General features: G+C 47.0%; 1 protein-coding gene across 8 annotated transcripts in view; it reads left to right on the forward strand.

Annotated features, from left to right (window-relative positions):
* PITPNM2 (phosphatidylinositol transfer protein membrane associated 2) overlaps positions 1-19,832 on the forward strand; it is a 1,082,174-nt gene that overhangs the window by 801,660 nt on the left and 260,682 nt on the right. For all 8 annotated transcript variants that reach the window (XM_085633970.1, XM_085633975.1, XM_085633974.1 and 5 more), the window contains 2 exons: positions 690-934; positions 7,291-7,480. In XM_085633970.1, the coding sequence (XP_085490096.1) occupies positions 690-934; positions 7,291-7,480 (435 nt within the window). The remainder of the gene's footprint in view (positions 1-689; positions 935-7,290; positions 7,481-19,832) is intronic.

Consider the following 19,832-nt stretch of genomic DNA (forward strand, 5'->3'; position numbering starts at 1 on the left):
AAGGTGTCAAAGCGCTGGGGGCTATCGGGAAGATTAGGCAAGCTTTTGCCCAGAGTCACTTGGTGCTGGGCTGATCTACTGCCAGCACTGGGGATCGACCCGTGAGTCCCCAGGGTCCGGAGTCGGTTGCACTGGCCGCTGCGCTACACTTCTTCCACAAGGTGACAAAAACTATGGTATGACCTACTAACTAATCAGAGAGCACCTTCCTATTTTAGTACCTTCATAAGATCCTCAAGATTGTCCAGTTCAGCAAATGATAACTGCTAAACTTTCCCTCGGTTCAGCCGACCTCACACCACACCAAGGTTTCATTCATTATAGTTTCTCTCTCCTCTTTACCCTTATTGCAATCACCTTCCTATCTCCATCCTTTTATTTCTGTCCTTCCCACAATCACTCGTGATCTATATAGAACATGCCATATTGCGTGTGAGTCTTGCCACTGCTTAGTGTGTTATAAATGACGAAAACAAAACTAGGGCCTTTACATTTTAAACGAATCCTGCAAAATTGAACCTCCATTTTCTGTGTGGATTATTCTGATACCGACATACCAACATCCAGGATGCAGGTTGGAGTTTCATGGTTCAGTCAAGGTCTCGCTCTCAGCTTTTTCCTACTTAAAGCCTCACCACTTCATTGTAAGTTAATGTGACGGAAACTCTCGTTTTCCTCCCTGTCTGCAGGATGAATCAGCACAGATATCCCTGCAGCCCTGTAAAATCCACGTGCTGGTCCTGGTGCTGCACGGAGGCAACATCCTGGACACCGGAAGTGGAGACCAGAGCTCCAAGCACGCCGACGTCAACACCATCACTTCCGTGTTCGATACGGTGATGAGAGTGCATTACCCGGCAGCCCTCGGGCGCATCGCCATCAAGCTGGTCCCCTGCCCGGCCATCTGCTCCGAGGCCTTCTCTTTGGTTTCCAAGTGAGTTGGGGTTGGCCTCTCGTCGACACCTGGGGTTTGCGCGCCTGCTTTGCTTCTGCTTTTATTGCTGAAAGATATCTTTCCGCACCTTCAGCCTGGCTTCGAGATAAGGCGCCTTGCGAAGAACAGCCACAATTCATCAGGCCTTAATCTAATTTTTTGGCAGTAATGAGTGTGATGGGGGGGACATGAAAAGTGCGCACTTGATTTATGAGCGCTAATCAGATGGGAATCCGCAGAAGGCCTTTCCACAGTATTGTCTGCCAAATTGAATGGATTGCTTAGGCTTGTTGTCAAGCTTTGTAGTGAGCAATACGGGCGGTATTGAAAAATGAATCCTACACAGTTCAAAAAAAGTGATTTAACTCTTAACTACTAAAATAAATATAGACAATGATGTGCTTCTGTTAAAATGTTTGCCATCGTTTTATCCCTATCTGATTTTCGGGTTTTTTATTCCTCAAGAAATGTAAGAAATACCGACTAAGAGAAACAAGATTGTTCCTAGAAGCTTCCAAATATGCCCAGTTGACAGCGGTGCCCAAAAATCTCTCCACCCGAGTTGCCATAAAAACTTGCGCAAGTCCTAGTTGCAAGCTTTGGTCGCAGGACCACACCATTCCATTGAGTGCCTTTCTGTCATTGCACTGAAGATTCAGAATCAGGAAGTGTGGTGAGGTGCCCTGTCCATAAAAAATAATGCAGCCAACGAAAAATTACCCATTAACCACTATTTTACATAAAATATACAGCAAGGTCAAATGTTCTTGCCCAGGCCCTCTTTTAAGAGAATGCCAGCTTTTGGGCAAACAAGCTACGCACTGTGTATGAGACAGCTCGAGCTCAGATCCAGCATCTTGAAGGGGGGTCAATTACCCGCACCATCTACAAGGGAGGTGATACAAGTTATCCAGGAAATTACCGCCTATTAACTCTGATAGATAATGAGGCCAAGCACTTCGTCAGCCTGTTATTGCAAGACCTATAAGCGTGGGTAAGTGATGAAGTAATCATCCCAATACACTAGACTCGTTTTTGCACTGGCTCCGAGATGCTGTCAAATATTATGGCACTATTCATGGGCATGCAAAACACCTTTTAGGCAAAAACGATACATTACACATGCTTTATCGATTTTAAAGCTGTATTTGACAGTATGATAAGGGACATTATATGGCAGAAAATGGTTGAATGGGGGGTTTTGTCCAATTTATTGAAGGCAATACAACTGTTGTATACAGGACCATGGCTATGCGTGAGGTTGGGCAATGGTAGTAAACTGTTGAGAAAAATCTATATGACCTCCAACTTGAAGCAGTGGTGCGTCCTGTGGCTTCTCCTTTTCAACTTGTTTTTTGCCGACATTCATGAAGAAACTGGATCATGCAAATAAGCACCCACCTAAGTTGGAGGTTAGGTTGATATCTCACCTCCTGTATGCGGATGACTTACTTTTAATGAATAAGATTAGGATAGTTCTCCAAAGATTGTTAAATGAACTGCATAACTTAAACATTGCGGCTAGGCTGGAGATCAACCTGAAAATAAAGTGTTGGAAATCGGCAAGAAGATTAAACAAGCAATGGCATAGCCAATAGGTCTCACCTTTGGGACCTTATAAGTATTTAGTTATGCAGCACATATTCTTACAGCAACAACATTAACTGTTGCATAGCTAAACACTTATAAGGTCCCAAAGGCGAGACCTATTGGCTATGCCAATGCTTGTTAAACACTGCGGTGGCCATTACAATACTGACAATAGATTTGCTTCCAGTTCAAATGATATGGCATACTTTTCCTGCTTTTTACTGACCTTTGCTGGGCCCAGCTAATCGAGTCAAATTCCATTCCATATCTAATCTCTGTATGTAAGAAATATTGATAGAAAATCATACTAAGTTACTATTTTAGATCATCTGGACTACTGCCAAACAAGGAGTCGCACGTTATCATTTTGGCTAGCAGTCCTTGATGGCTACACCTTTGATGTACTTTTAGTATGAACGTCAATGGCTTCCCTTAATAACTAGCAGCATCCACAAAGGTGAGCCACCTAACCTGGATGACGTGCTTAACAACTCAATGTAAGAGTCTGAAACGTTCCTGCCTCCATCAGAACAACGCGAGTCCTCCTATAGTTGGAAAAAAAAAAACTACAAGAAACAGTCTTTGCCATCTGCTAGTTAAACTCAAGACACCCTCTCCCTATCTCCCAGTAAAACAACGTGAGTTCATATTTGCCTTTGGCCATGTACAGCACTTCTCCCTCTGATAATATTCCTAAGTGCCACATAGTCAAGAAGCAAGATGCAACTGCGAGTCAACATAATACCTTCTGTCTTAGTATATGCATTTAAAAGAGCGCGGTGAACCTGTGCAACTGCGTAGCTACGAGAGACCATTTGGACATCTTGATATCGGACAGCTTGATATGAATCAATCTAAATGATGCGGTTCAATTCAACGCGCGCTTTAAGGTCTTGGGAGTAATACCCGACAGAACCTAAACTAATATAGGGAGTTTGATGCTGGCAATACAGTTACGATGAAAGTGAAAGCGGACACCTAAAGTTTGCGCCGCCAGTTTAAAATCTCACTTGGTATCCTGACTCAACAGGGCCCCATCCTACAACAAAATGGCACATTCTGTTAAACACAAGGCGGCAAAAACTAGTCTGGATTTCAGCACAATAAGATACTACAGGATCTAGGTAATGTCAATTAAGCTCACTGTAGTTTTACACAAGAAAAATCTTGCTTTGAAGCTTCGTTCCACACTTCAGTTTTTTCACGAGAAGAGCCAAGATGAAACACCAAGCGGAACACACTGAGCTGGAGCAGGAGGAGGGTCAGAGCAGGCAGAGCCAGCCAGGCTGAGGGGGCTCGTTACCACTGGAGCGGGGAGGGAGAGAGAGCGAGAGAGAGAGAGGAAGAGGGGAGGGGGAGAGGAAAGGCGAAGCGGGCGGAAGGGATGTGGGGCCGGCGGCGATAAGAGCGCAAAGAGAGGAGGAGGCTGTAGTCTGGATTTCAGCACAATAAGATACCAAAGGATCTAGGCATTGTCAATTAAGCTCGTCGTTATCCACCGTGGCCATCTGCAGAGAACCGTGGGAGAGGAGCACATGCCTCTCTGATACGGGCCACCTGATGGTGCAACACGGAGGAGAACGAGCACAGTTACACAAGCGCGCGCCTCGCGCTGAAGGGGAAAAAACAAGGACTGTGTGCAAGTATTGATTAGTGACGCGGAGCAGGGGCAAAAAGTTTTTCTTAAATTAAAAAGTCAAAGACGGTAATTTTCAAGGGACATTGCTGCGCGTGCATCCCTCACGTGCTTAGCACGTCATCGCGATGAAAACGAAAGTGATCGCGATGACGTGCTAAGCACGCAAGGGATGCGGGCGTAGCAATGATTGGAGAGGGGGAGCCCCTTCCTAAAGTCGAGCAAACAACGCACCCAGATGGCAGCTGTGCACGTTCTCGTGCACTCAAGCTTGCTTTAGGTCTGCAAAATCATGTGGACAGCACTTTCAAAACCCGTATACTAAATGCTCTCCGAGCAGCGCATGCGCGCTGGCTCAGCGAGACTTTAAAAAAAAACATGAGTCTGGAGTATAAATGGAAAACCCCTTAGGAAAGAAAATATATAAATACCTCGGGGTGACCATTGACAACAGAGGGTCCTTTATCATTATAAGTTACAAATAAAGGCCAAAGCTGGGTCACTCAATCTTGCATTTGCAACTCTGTCTAAATCAACCCAGGGTCCAACATTTGAGCCTCTACTTAAAAGTCTTAGCGCAAAGTTGGTACCAACTCTGACATACGGTAGTGAAATACTGTGCAGAAGGGACTCTGAGCTCGTAGATCGATTAGTAGCTAAAAATTATCGCTCTGTCTTTTCTTTTCCAATATTCTCCTTCCAAGAGTTTGGTCTCCAAGAGCAGAGTTTGGCATGGCCAGGAGCATTTCTAAAGGCATGTCATCGAGTTAAGAATGCAGCACTTAGCACTCTGGATAATCCAATTTGGTGAGAACTAAGCACTTTCTCGAACTGTTCTCCATACAGGGACTATTTGTGAAAAATTGTATTTAACTCACAAAAAAAAAAATATAGAAATTTTAATGGGAAGGTTGAAGATTTTCAAAATTTGGTTTTATTTCTCAATCAATCAAGCTAAGGATACCAACTTAATTTTTAGCTTCCAATTTCCATTTCCTAGACATTTATAGAGTATATTAAATAACCATATAGATCATATTAATCTGCTAATATTATTTAAATTTCTAAACTGTTGTGGTCTGGCTGAGTTGGTGTCATAGACTCCAGGTTAAGAACCGTTGGTCTAAAAAACAAGGCAGGGCAGCCAACTGTCTTCCATTTTGCTAGTTTATCCCGTAATTGAGTCTCCTGTGTCTCTGCCCGCTGTAAGGCGCTGCAGAAAGTCAGTTTCCTTCATTGTGGTTCCAACCACTACCCCAACTCAAACGGCAAGCAGGAGAGGGGATAGGAGCTGCTAGGTGGGACAGTTTGAGCAACCTGACAGAGTGTCCAACTCTCATTCTTTCCGTCTTTATGAGCTGTACAAGGGGTTCCTGTCTCTGGCTGGGAGGGAAGAGCTGCAGCATAGGAGGGGTCCTGCAGCATGCATCTTCAGAAGCCCATTCAACTAGAGGGATGTGAATACAGACATCTGGCATTAAACAGCCTGGGGTCTTCTACTGGAAATAGGCCTTTGGTGTTTATTTCCTCCATTAAGTGTGTTTCAAATTGATCACATATTACGTGATTAGTGAACAGTGGCACAGGAACAGTATGATTTGCTTAGTATCAAATAGTTCGCTTTTGCAAGAGAAGAGCTACTTGCTCCAAAGCCTTTATATTTACCTCCATATTGTACCTTGGAGAAGATACAGGAGCAATGTGCCCACTTCCCCAAATAATATCCAGCGCAGATTTTTAACCATACACTTACTAGCAGCTTTTACATTCATTCTAATTATTCCTAATCTTGCCAAAAGAGCAGGAGATGAATAAGTTCCGAAAGCAATTTCCCAAGAGCACACAATTTTGGCAGATCGCGAGCCTGTGTTTAAAAAACAAATCTCCTGGTTCCACAGTGTTAAAGTAGCCCACTTGACCTCAACTGGGTGTAGGGGATTCTGATGGGAAGTACAAGGAACTATCCATTCTAGGGAAGTGTTACAGTGTTGTGTGCCCTGTGCAGTTTCAGAATCCAATATTTTTTCCAAGCATATTTAAGTGAAGTTGTAAATCTGAGACTACATGTGAGGTATCCCAGTTTCATGGCTAAAAGGTACTCACTGGACCACATCTAGTTCTTAGTCTGGCCATCCCAGAGACTTAATATTTACCATTAGTCTTTAAGGGGCTTCAGATAATTTCATTCCATTTGTCTAAGAAAGTTGTACATTTTTAAACTTGTCTCTTAAAAATGTCAATAGATAGAAGTCAAGACAGCTCTAAGTCCCTCTGCTCACCAGCAAATGTTTTCTAATGTCTCTGGATGCGCCAAGTGTTTCCACGCACACAAACTCACAAAGTGTTCTGCACAATGATAACGGAAAGTTAGCTGCCCTTAAAACATGTTCTTAAAGGATTTTGTCGCAATTATTAGATATAGTTACTTTAAAGGGGATATACAGTTGTGATTTGAAGTACATGAACGAAGTGCTGTGATCTGCAAAACTATTACATCAATGTACAACTTGACTGAAGGAGTTAAGTGCTCAAAGCTTCATGGATCTCCCATCTTGTGAAGCCAGGACTTAGCAAATGGTTTCTCACTGCCTCCTGAGTCTAGAATGAGCCTGCCCTTTCCATATCAAATATAAGTCTGTGGTGGATATTCTATATTAGGAATCACCAGGTCATAATTTTAGAAGTCTTGGATTCAAACTAAATTGCGCAATGGATGCTCAAAGGTTGACTGTTTGTCTCGACAGAATTGTTGGAATTAACGTTTGTTTGAGAGGAGAACAAGTGTTTTGCATGTTATCTGCTTTGGCATTTCATAGAATATTTCTTTGCACCCTGTTGGTTGTGTGTTGTCTACTGTAGAGTATCTGAAATGTGTATGTCGTGGCCTCTGTGGTGATATTGGAAGCTGGTAATATGATGATGTGTTGGGTGTAACCTAAAAAAATACTGATTGATCATGACTCCATTATATTGAAAATGGAGGTAGCGTGGGTCACAACACTGGTGAACCTCTGGAAAATGGAGGTCAAGTCTGATCAATTTGAAAAACCCAGGGTTACTGAATTTGATTTTATTGTTTATTTTCATTCTATGCCTTTTCACTACTCTTCTTCTCTCTTTGTGTACACAGCCTGAGCCCTTATAGTTATGATGAAGGCTGCCTGTCCAACAGCCAGGATCATATCCCACTGGCAGCTCTCCCTCTGTTAGCAACATCATCACCACAGTATCATGAAGCCGTAGCTACAGTCATCCACAGAGCAAACCAAGTCTATGCAGACTTCCTAAAGTCACCGGAAGGTACATCTTTCGCTGGCCAGGTGAGTGCATGACATGCATTAAGGATATGATTGGACTTTCTCATCTTGATACCCTTCCCTATTCCCCATATCCTATACCTTTGCCTACATAGCTTGCTACTGCACCATGCAATACTCCCAGAGGGTACCTTTGATCACAGAAAATGCAACAAGGTGTTAAACATCGGAGCTTGTGCACTGAAATTTGAGAGACAACAAATGCAGGCAAAATGGTGCTAATTGATTTGAATGATCACAGTTACCCAGAGACCCTGAATTAATTTCTTGCCATACTCTCTAAAATTATTCACGTGTTATAATGTGTGACTTGGAGTGCTGATGAATACATTTCAAAGGGAAATGTGTACCGTGTTCTGATGTCATAACTTAATAAAATCATTCGGAATATTGGCCGATCTCTGGGAGATTTGTGAGAGATGGCACATGACAGAAAACACTTTAGAATTTAGGGAGATATGTTGGGTGCCTGAACAAGGCAACTGAATGTATGTCACTAACCCGTCTCCGGATAATACACTATTCATAAGAGTTCAAGTGCTTCAGAGCTACTCTGCAAGCTCACCCGGATGACATAACTGCTCTACTGACCAGGGTCCCAGACTCTACCATGTGTCTGTTGTTCTTTGTAGATGCTGTTGGACTCACCAGGGGACTGAGTAAATTCATCTGCATCACCCCAACCCCGATTGACCCCCACTTGTACACACTTGAAGTATGTGTCTTTCAAATCTGCTGCCTCACTTTCAAGGTAATAACAACTTCTCTCTGGGCCTGATTCACAAAGGCAAACTTACACTTCTGTGTAAGTTGACAATTTTTTCCTATTCACAACTGTCCTATCTTTTTATGTGAGGAGTCTCCGCCACGAGGGAGACTTTGCACTCTTAAATATACTACTCGTAAAATATGTTTGTGAATAGGAAAAAATCGTAAACTTAAACAAAAGTGTACGTTTACCTTTGGTAATCTAGCCCACAGTAGTTAATGCCAATCTTTAATAGGCTTAATTAAAGGATAGAACTGACAGTGCTGAATCATACTAACTGCTTCAGTGGTATCTTAGTAGGCAGGGATGGAGTCACCAAAGTAGGAAAAAGGGCCAGAAAAAACACCTGGAAATAGAACCAGCGACAGATCTCCCTCGTAACCCAGTGGCATTGCGGTGTGTAAGTTCCTAGCATCTGGATAATTCGCAGCCCTCGCCGAAACACGACATGGACTATGGAAATAAAAAAAGACTGCCCGGCACCCCCTCCGCCAACTCCCAGGTGATGCGCTGTAGGTCGGTTGGACAGCTATGTCCCTTTTCCCATCTGTTTCAACCCTCAGGCCACTCCGTACCTGCAGAGTGCCTACCACATTGCCTGCCCTGCACACAGGAAACCACATGCTCAGTGCTTCAATCAGTTTTACTACTCATTGAGCCACAAGGCCTGAAACCCACAGAGGAAAGTTACATATCTAGCAACCTGAGCAGCAAAGAAAAAGTAAGGAAATTGGTTCTACTGGCCTTTTGTCACGGACTGGAACAATTTCATTGGCTGTTTTTGTTTGTGACCAACTTTTTCAAGGAGTGTGAGAAATGTAGTTTAATTGTTGTTGCCGTTGGCTGACTGCTGAGCAAATAAATGCAAAGGTTAATGCATAATCCTTGCCTCCGGCTCCGGCATAGGATTCCTTAGTACATATCCATTTCATGTTTTTTCACCATGGAGCATTGATCACAGGTCATAAATAGGTGACATTCACAGCTGCATGTCTTCATGCACCAGTAAGAATACTAGCCTTTTCCGAAACCCATTGCACAAGATCTTGATCTTGGCGTCCTTTGTGGCTGACCTCGCTGCTCTAGATTTAGTCAAAATCAACAATGACCCAATGCATGAGGCAGGCCACACACTAGATATTGTTCTTACTAGTTCATCTTATATTAAATGTGACCCTCCCCAGCCGCTTACCTGGTCTGACCATGCTCCTATCAGTTTGCACTTACAGGGCCCTAGAGTACAAGTAGCTCCCCGCCCAATCCCAAAATGCCTTTATAGACAATGGCATAAAGTCACTTCGGATTCTTTCCCAGCTGCATTTATCGTACCCTGGGAAACAGAGCCCAAGAATGTTGAGGAAGGGCTGGCCCGTTTTAATACAGCAGCCATATTGGCCATAGACCAACTTGCTCCCCTGAAAGCTGCATCCAATAAGGCCAAGCGTCCCCAAAGGGCCTGGTTCACACCTAAACTTCGGAACGAAAGACGACAATGTAAAAATATGGAGAGGCTTTGGCGTAGAACTCACAATGAGAATGACAAAGAGAGATATAAGGTCTCACTTTCTCAGTATCACAAAAATATTAAAACAGCACAGAGAGTTTTTATTGCCCAACAGTTAAACCAGGCAGGAAATGCTCCTAAAGTCCTATTTCAGATTCTTAAGTCTTTTGTCAATCCGAAAGCCTGTGACCTCGAGGAGGCCCCGTTGCAAGCTCTTTGCGATGCAATAGCGCAACACTTTACTGCTGCTGTGAATCATAAGACCCCAGCCTGTACGGAGAGGCAGCAGTTGGTGAGCTTCTCCCCTCTGACTCCAGAGGATGTTGAAGTCCTACTCTGTGCTGTGAAGTCAGGCTCCCCCCTTGACGTCATTCCTGCCAAAATCTCCTCCACACTTTCAAAACAACTCTCTGCACCTATTTGTTGCCTCCTCAACCTCTCCCTAAGAGAGGGACATCTCCCACAGGAATGGAATACGGCACAGGTCGTACCCATTCATAAAAACACGAATGTTCCTATGGAAGACCTTTCCAATTTGCGGCCCATTTTGCTATTGCCCCTTACGAGTAAGCTTCTGGAGAAATCAATTAATAAACAGCTGTCAGACTATGTCGATTTCTAAGGTAGTCTCGATGCATCGCAATCAGGTTTTAGGCCTAAGTACAGCACGGAGACAGCCCTGGTGGCTGTCCCAGATAACATCAGAATGGCCTTGGATAAGGGCCAATACACTCTTCTCGTGCTGTTAGACTTCTCGGCCGCGTTTGACACGGTCAATCACCAGATTCTGCTTAGGAGGTTGGAGGACATAGGGATTGGAGGTGGTGGTTGACAAGATTTCTTACTAATCGATCTCTGACAGTCAACCTCTGACCCTTTAGATGTAGAACCATAGAGCTGTCCAAGGGAGTGCCAAAGAGCTCATGTTTGAGCCCCACTCTGTTTAACATATATGTCACTCCCTTGGCAGATATCCTGAGGTCTTCCGGTTTTACACCAATCTCATACGCTGATGATACACAGCTTACTTTCTCTTTCAATAAATCTATCCTCTCAGCCCAGGCTACTTTTTCCTCGGGCATGATAGCGATATCTAATTGGATGAGGAGTAACTTCCTCCAGCTCAACGTAGAGAAGACCGAGATCATGCTTTTTGGTGAGGCCTCTTTGTTATGGTCATCAAACTGGTGGCCACCAGATCTTGGTTCTCTCCCTACACCTAAGAGAGCCGTAAAAAATCTCGGTGTTTGCCTGGATCAGGCACTAACCTTGAAGAAACACGTGGCCCATACTGTCAGCGCCTGTTTCCATGCGTTGAGTTTGCTGAGACGTGTCTTTCCTTTCCTTCCAGACTCCTCAAGGACAACCCTCATCCAGGCACTGGTACTAAGCAGAATAGATTATTGTAACGTTCTGCTGGTATCAGTTAATGAATCTTCTCTGGATCGGTTGCAATTAGTCCTGAACACCGCGGCGTACCCTCCAGAACTGCCTCTGCACCGCTGCTTCGACAGCTCCACTGGTTGCCGGTGCGCAAGCTTATCAAGTTCAAAATTTGCTGCACCATCCATAAAGCTGTGTTTGGCCAAAGCCCAGCCTACCTTGCAGAGAAATTCAATCACTATACCCCCGCTAGGGATTTGCGCTCAGGATCTAAATCTCTTCTCGTAGTCCCCCGGGTCAAGAAGTCTAGGATGGGGGGAAAGCCTTTTCACATCTTGCACCTCGGCATTGGAATGCGCTTCCCATCACGCTGAGACAATGACCAGACCATCTTCAATTCAGAAGACTCCATAAAACAGTCCTGTTCTAATTTGGTTGCCCTTAGCTCTCTCTTGCACGCTCCGCAGCGCAGAGATACCCCTTCGGGGGTGAATCAGGCGCTATATAAGTCTTTATTATTATTATTGAATCATTACCTACTCTGCTATGACTTTCCAGTTAGGTGCAAGCTCTACAATATGTATTATGTACATGTTCATATAGTTATCAAAGTTAAAAGTAGTGGCCTTGGGGCAAGAAGTGTGTTGCTATATTGTGCATTCGAACATGTATTGACATATGTCTAGCACTGCTAAACATACAGCTAACAACAATTAAGAAGTTTGTAAACAGTGGATAGGTACATACAGAAGTAAGCCAAAACAGTAGATTGTCTAGATATAGTCATTCCTATTCAGAAATAAGAGTGCCAACGATAAATAATGGCAATGATTTATGTGCCCTTTAAGTTTGTATACATTAAAATGGGACTTAGTAGAGGGTGGCTATATTTATCCCACCTGTGTGAAGCTGGGCAGGTTAGTAACCAACTGATGAATACCTCCCCATAATAATATATCTGAAAGAAAAACGTTAGTTAGATTCCTCACCTTAGAATATCCCCAGGCGTCAGGCTGGATCCGGAAAGATTTTTCGTCAGCAATACCCCTTGCGCGTCGCTAGGCATCATCTGCGGCTCCGCGTCCGTTATCGGCGTCGTGCGCCGGAATGACGTTGTCGGAGTACTTAGACGCCGCCCTCGCACGCTGACGTCCGTTCTTCTTTTTTCCACGCCAGAAAGCGCCGATCCGGGATCCCTTAGTCAATTTTTTACTAAACTTTTTGACTCTTTTTGGTCTTTTGTCGACTCGACTCTGGTGCCGGTAGGATGCCTGGATTTAAGGCCTGTGACGCCTGTCATCGCCTGATGTCGGTGACGGATCACCATCGCCGGTGCCTTTACTGCCTGGGGGCCGACCACGACGCGGAGTCGTGCCCCGACTGTCAGGCCTTGACCTCGAAGGCTAGGCGGGAGCGGTCCCGTAAGCTTCTCGAGCTTCGGCACTCGGCTCCGCGCCGCTCACGGTCCCGGTCCAGGAGGAGGTCCAAGGACCGGTCGCGGAGCCGCTGTCATCATCATCGCTCGTCTGGCTCGAAGTCTTCGGGTAAGTCGAAGCGATCCAAGAAGTACAAGAAGCAACACCGCTCTTCGGACTCCCCTCGCCGGTCGCGCGACTCGGCCGAGGGTCAGGGTGTTCCCACCCCCGAGCCGCGTCCGTCTCCCTACCCGCCGGTCCCTGGGACTGACGCGACTCCGGCGGAGGTCAGTGCCTTCCTCTCGGCCATGAGGGGCTTGGCTCCACCGTCGACGCCTGCCGGCGTGCCTTCGGGCCCCGCGGGCTCGGCTGGGCGACCTCGCATGCCGGTGGCTCCGGCCCCGGCGCCGTCAACGACTTCGGTCCTGACGCCGCAGGTCCCCGAGGGATCCAGGCCTGGATCTCTGTCGGCGCCGGTCGACCTCACGACGCCTCCTCCGCCGGCGCCGACACCGGTTCCACCTCCGGCGCCGTCTCTGGATGACGCCGTTCCCCGGTTTAGCCCCTGTCCGGACCCAACGCCGGAACGGCGCTGCCACGGCACCGCAACTGACGCCGATGGATGAACGTTTCATCTACCGTCCGGCTCCGATCGTTCCTCCTGTTTATCAGGAATCGGATGACGGGGCGACTGGGAGGGGTCTGAGGACCCTATGGCACTCCAGGGTCAACTTTCACAGGACTGGGCAGACGAACTGGGGGATGCCAGTGGTCTGGACACTTCGCCGGACACTTGCTTCATCTCTCCTCCGACTGTGGCTTCGGAGGAAGGTGCAGCTTTTTCCGTGGTGCTGCGCAAGGCGGCTGAAGCCCTGGGGCTCGAGTTGCCTGCTGTGGCCATGAGGATTAATATCCTCACAGAGGTGCTTCAACCGTCAGCAAGCTTCACAGAGCCTCTGCTGCAGTTCAATGAGGCCCTCGTCGACGTTCTGCAGGGCACTTGGTGCAAGCCCTCCACAGTTCCTCCTGTGGATCGGAATGTGGCCCGGCGCCACCGCCCTGCTCCGGGCGACCCAGTTTCCTGTCCCAACACCCCACCCCCGAGAGCCTGGTTATCCAGGCCTCCACTTCCCAATCCTCCTTCCCGTCCGCTCCTCCGGATCGGGAATCCAAGAGGCTGGAACAGTTCGGAAAGAAACTGTTCTCTTCCCTGAGTTTGGGCCTGTGGTCTTTGAACACCACTTGCCTCTTGGACCGTTTCTCCCACTCTCTGTGGGATACGGTGGAGGACGTGCTGCCACTGTGTTCGGTGGAGGCCCGGACACGTCTCTCCCAGGCACTTGCTGACGGGCGAGATGCAGCGTGACATGACATACGGTGTGAACTTGACACCATGGACTCGCTGGGTAGGGCGATTTCCACCACGGTGGTGCTCCGACGCCACGCCTGGCAGAGGTCCAAGTCTTTTTCGGGGGATGTCCAGAGTACCCTCATGGATATGCCCTTTGATGGCGCTCGCCTTTTTGGTGAGAAGGCGGATAGTGCGCTGGCTCGTTTTAAGGACTCCCGGGCTAAGGCTACGTCCTTGGGTCTCTCGGCCCCACGGCCGCACACTTCTGCCTTTTGCCCCTTTCGTGGCCAAGGAAGGGGCGCCTCCTCACGTCTGCCTAGCCACCGGCCGCAGAACCAACCTGCATACGGTCGCGGATGTGGGTTCCGCCGTGGCGGTTCTAGAGGACAGTCCACATCCACCCCAGCAGCATCCGCCTCAAAGCCTTCCTAGTCCGAGCTTTCAGGCCCATTCCAGGCCAGTGGGCAGCAGAGTTCGCCATCACCTGCTCCACTGGCGCTCCATCACTTCGGACAGGTGGCTGCTGCAAATCGCCCGAAGGGGCTACTCCCTCCCCTTCGAGACGATCCCTCCAGCCATGCCACCGCAGTGCCACTGTATATCGGAGGATCACTTGAATCTTCTGCGGGAGGAAGTTACGGCCCTCTTGGCCAAAGAGGATGCCGAGCACGTTCCTGGTCCAGAAGTAGGCCGTGGTTGCTATTCCCACTACTTTCTGGTTCCCAAGAAGGGCAAAGGGGGCCTACGCCCTATCTTGGACCTCAGGAGCGTCAACACCTTCCTCCGGAAGGAACGGTTCAAGATGCTAACTTTAGCTCAGGTTCTGGCTGCCCTCGACCCTGGAGACTGGATGGTAGCGTTGGACTGGCAGGACGCCTATTTTCACATCCCCGTCCTGCCGGCCCACCGGCGTTACCTGCGGTTCACGGTGGGTCAGGAGCACTTTCAGTTCACCGTGCTCCCCTTCGGCCTCACCAGTGCCCCTCGGGTGTTCACGAAAGTGATGGCGGTGGTCGCAGCTCATCTGCGCAGATCGGGGGTTCCAGTCTTCCCCTATCTCGACGACTGGCTGTTGAAGGCGGGCTCGCCCCAGCAAGTCGTCTCCCACCTTCAGACTACGTTCGACCTCCTGCATATGCTGGGGTTCTCCATCAACGTGCCGAAGTCACACCTGAGTCCCTCCCAGAAGCTCCTCTTCATCGGAGCGGTTCTTGATTTGGCGCTGTTCCGGGCTTATCCTCCGGAACAGCAGGTCCGGGATATTCAGGCTCTGATTCCCATCTTTCGGCCTCTATCCCGGGTTTCGGTCAGGTTGGTGCTGCGGTTTCTGGGGCTGATGGCCTCCTGCATCCTGTTGGTGCATTACGCCAGGTGGCGAATGCGGGCTCTGCAGTGGGACCTGAAGTTTCAGTGGGCCCAGCATCGAGGCAACCTGTCCGACCATGTCTTGATCTCGGAAGGCACTGCGAAACATTTGCAGTGGTGGCTCACGGACCGCGATTGGGTCAGCGGCAGATGCCTCTCCCTACCCCAATCGGAGCACGTAGTAGTGACGGACGCGTCCCTCCTGGGATGGGGGGGCCACATGGGAGAGGCGGAGATCAGAGGACTCTGGTCTCCGGCGGAGACTCAACTCCATATCAACCTTTTGTAGCTGAGAGCGATCCGGCTTGCACTGAAAGCCTTCCTTCCCTCTGTCCGGGGAAGTGTCGTGCAGGTGTTTACGGACAACACCACCGCCATGTGGTATTGCAACAAACAGGGCGGGGTGGGGTCGTGGACCCTTTGTCAGGAGGCTCTGCGCCTCTGGACCTGGCTGGAACACCAGGGCATCACCCTGGTGGGTCAACATCTGGCGGGCTCTCTGAACGCCAGAGCAGACGAACTCAGCCGCCGGTGCATGATGGATTACGAATGGCGTCTGAACTCGGACGTGGCGCAAGGTCTCTTTCTGCAGTGGGGAGAGCCTGGGTTAGATCTATTCGCCACCGAAGAGAACGCACAATGTCAGCAGTTCTGCGCGTTGGAATTTCCAAGGCAGCACTCGCTCGGAGACACTTTTCGTCGCGAGTGGAGTTGCGGTCTGTTGTACGCCTTTCTGCCTATACCACTTCTGCCCAGAGTGCTGAAGCATATCAGGCGCGACCGGGCCCAAGTTATCTTAGTGGCTCCGGATTGGGCACGAAGGTTCTGGTATCCCGAGCTACTCAGTATGTCAATCGATCCTCCGATACGACTGCCTCTTCAGGAGGACCTTCTGTCGCAGCAGCAGGGGACGGTCCTCCACCCGAACCTTTCCAGCCTCCACCTCCATGCGTGGAGATTGAGCGGCGGCAGTTGATGCCATTTGACTTGCCTCCTGAAGTCTGTGATGTCATTCTGGCAGCCAGGCGTCCCTCTACAAAGACGGTATACGCCTGCCGGTGGAACAAATTTGTGGCATGGCGCACAGCAAAGGCTGTGGATCACCTTTCCGCCCCTGTTTCTGAGGTTCTACTCTTTCTTCTTTCTTTGGCCCAGCAGGGCTCTGCTCTGGGCACCTTGAAAGGTTATCTTGCTGCAATCTCTGCCTTCTTACCGCTTCCTGATCAGCCTTCTCTTTTCAAGTCCCCTGTTGTTTCCCGTGGTCTCAAAGGCATTACTCACATGTTCCCTCCTGTCCCCTTCGTAATGCCTCAGTGGGACTTGAATCTTGTTCTGACCTTTCTGATGTGCGCTCCTTTTGAGCCTCTTCACAATTGTCCCATTCGTCTACTGACCCTGAAAACTGCTTTCCTGGTAGCTATCACCTCGGCTAGACGGGTGAGTGAGCTCCAGGCTCTGTCATCTAAGCCTCCCTTTCTTTCTGTTCATCCGGACAAGGTTGTCCTCCGGCCTCGTCCTTCTTTTCTACCGAAAGTGGTGACCCCATTTCACCTCGGGCAATCTGTCACGTTGCCCACCTTCTTTCTGCCTCCGCATCCTTCAAAAGAGGAAGAGAGGTTCCACCGTCTGGACCCAAAACGGGCGCTGTCCTTTTATTTGGACCGCACAAAACAGTTCCGGGTGGACGACCAACTTTTTGTTGGAAAGGTAGGAGCTAAGAAGGGGAAAGCGGTACACAAACGGACCATCTCGCGGTGGGTCGTGTTGTGTATTAAACTTTGTTACTCATTGGCAAAAAAGGACCCTCCTGTTGGGTTGAGGGCCCATTCCACCCGGGCCACACCGGCTACTACTGCCCTGGGCCGGGGAGTTCCCTTGCGGGACATCTGTCAGGCGGCGACGTGGGCTTCACTGCACACGTTTGCCAAGCAGTATTGCCTGGACAGCCAAGTCCGGAGAGACGGCTTCTTTGGCCGTTCTGTTCTCCAGGACTTTCTGGTGTGATCTTGGTTCGCAGACCCACCACCGGGGTTGGTATTGCTGGGGTATCTATTCTAAGGTGAGGAATCTAACTAACGTGTTTCTTTCAGATGAACAAGTTACTTACCTTCGGTAACAATGTATCTGTAAGAAACATTAGTTAGTTAGATTCCTCACCGACCCACCCATCCTCCCCGTTCTGCGAACTGACATCTAGGGTTACGGTTGTCCTTTTCAGGGCCCTAGATTTTATGGCACCAGTGTCGGTCTCTTGCATGGCTCTGCGTTCCTGGCACGGAAAGCTATGTACAAGAACTGACGTCAGCGCGCAAGGGCGGCGTCTAAGTACTCCGACGACGTCATTCCGGCGCACGTCGCCGACGACGGACGAGGAGCCGCACACGACGCCTAGCGACGCGCAAGGGGTATTGCTGATGTAAAATCTTTCCGGATCCAGCCTGACGCCTGGGGATATTCTAAGGTGAGGAATCTAACTAACTAATGTTTCTTACAGATACATCGTTACCGAAGGTGAGTAACTTGTTCATTAGGCTGAGGCTGTTTAAAAAAAAAAAAAGTTAAACATGTATTGTATTTAGACTTAGATGCCTATAGATATATGTGCTTGCTTTAAAATAATTTACTAGTCAAAATGTCATCAACCTGCAGGTTTTCCTGACTATACCTTTTCCATCCTACGAATAATGTGAAAGTGATGCCAGAATGCACTTGAAAACAACTCTCATTTGATTGCATGGCATTGACAGTAGAATAGTGGTTTCCATGTCATTTGAAATTTTACTTCAGTGTCCAGCTAAGTCCCAAGATATCCGGGTCTTTGCTAGATGAGATAAATTTACCATCGATCTAATTGAACTTATTTGTATCACCGTGGAAAGGAGGGTATCCAGAAAATCTGAGCTATAGCCACCCTTACTAGACCGGCCTTGGACACCACTGATATATGAGGTTCCCTGAATCCGAAATGAACTCCCTAAGTCAAGGATCTGCAGATTTCATTGAAGTATTGCTAACAAGGGTGTACGAAACAGCTTTGTGTATGGCCTCAAATGACTTTTCCTCTAGCCGTGATACAAGATTTTATTTATATTAATAATATATAAATATTTTAAATAGAATATAGTATTTCTGGGATTTTAATACTTTTAAAAATTATTAGATTGAAGATATAGAAAAGAATAGAAGAGTGGATACGTGAGGTGGTAGTATTTTACATGCTTTTATTTTATGGTTAAGAAGGTTATTACAATAACACTTATACTAATGTAAGCCATGTATTTTCATCCAAATGTTTAAGCATTACATTTGTGTCCTTATTTAAGAAAATTATTATTTATGTAAAATATAATTTTTCAGATACAAGCTGCTTTTTATTGCATCTAGTTAAAGAAGTAAGTGAAAATAGATTGTTGTAAATGTAAAATGATGAGCTTCTTGTCTATGAGCAGATTCTCACTTTTTTCATAAACGTTGAAAATCTACTTATTGTTAGTTAATTTCTAAAATATTTGTCATTTTCTGACTTTTTAGAGGATTCTCAGAAATCCCTAACACTAGACATAGCAATATATTAAAATCATTGCTTTCTGTGAAGGGACCTAATAATCTATCAGAAGATTTGGTATAGCTGGAAAATATACCAGGTTAAGCTGCAAATGCACCTTAATTTAAAATAGAATACAATATTTTTGAATGTTCTTTTCACAAAACATGGTCTCTGTGGGAACTCCCTACATTTCATATGGGCAACTCCAGGCCCCTCTTATAGGAATACCCATGATCCCACCTCTAATCCTAAACTTAGTATAGCTGAAAATTCTCCAGGCTTAAGGGTTTTGTGTTTTACAAAGTTTGATCTGCGGGTAAAAAATATCTGCAAATACTATAAATCAGGTTGTGGTGAATTGAATTTTGTTTACATTGTGCAAAAAACTTAGATATCCGGCTGTTATACACCTGACTTGATCTGCAGAAAATTGATGTGACTGGTTAATTTAGGTTGTAACAATTTAATATTTATTTTATGAAGGGTATTCTTGTAGCATGTACCTAGTCCCTGAAGTTCTCTGGAGTGCTTTACATGAACACAGAATTAAATGTTGTCATAAGCTGGTTACAATTGCATGGGGGATGGCTACTAATTTCAGCATATCAAATGTTATTGGTTGATCGTTAGTGGAGATGTACATTCATAGAAAATAGTGAAGAAGTACATTCTAGGAGGTGAGCGGCAAATATGCAGATTCTGTTGAGTCATTCATTCATATGTTTTGTATAAAATGGCAGATTCTCTTGTGTGAGCAGCTCAGAGTGCAGAAAGGTGGATGGAGAAAAGGCTGGACTTCAGTTCTTACATGAAGGTTATTTTCAGATTGGGGAATTTTATTCCAAAGGGTGGGGGTGGGGGAAGAGAAGGTTTCTATGTTTTTTGATTCCCTTGATTTGATGGTATTTAGAATAAACATTTTCGAGCTCAGATGGTGGTGGCTTGACTAAAAAAGGTCGCCAGCTCAGTGGTTTGGGGAAACAGTCACTTGAAGATCTCCGGCTTGAACTAGTAATGCCGT

This window comes from Triturus cristatus, chromosome 11 (genome assembly GCF_964204655.1).
Source record: "Triturus cristatus chromosome 11, aTriCri1.1, whole genome shotgun sequence".
NCBI classification, from domain to species: Eukaryota; Metazoa; Chordata; class Amphibia; order Caudata; family Salamandridae; genus Triturus; species Triturus cristatus.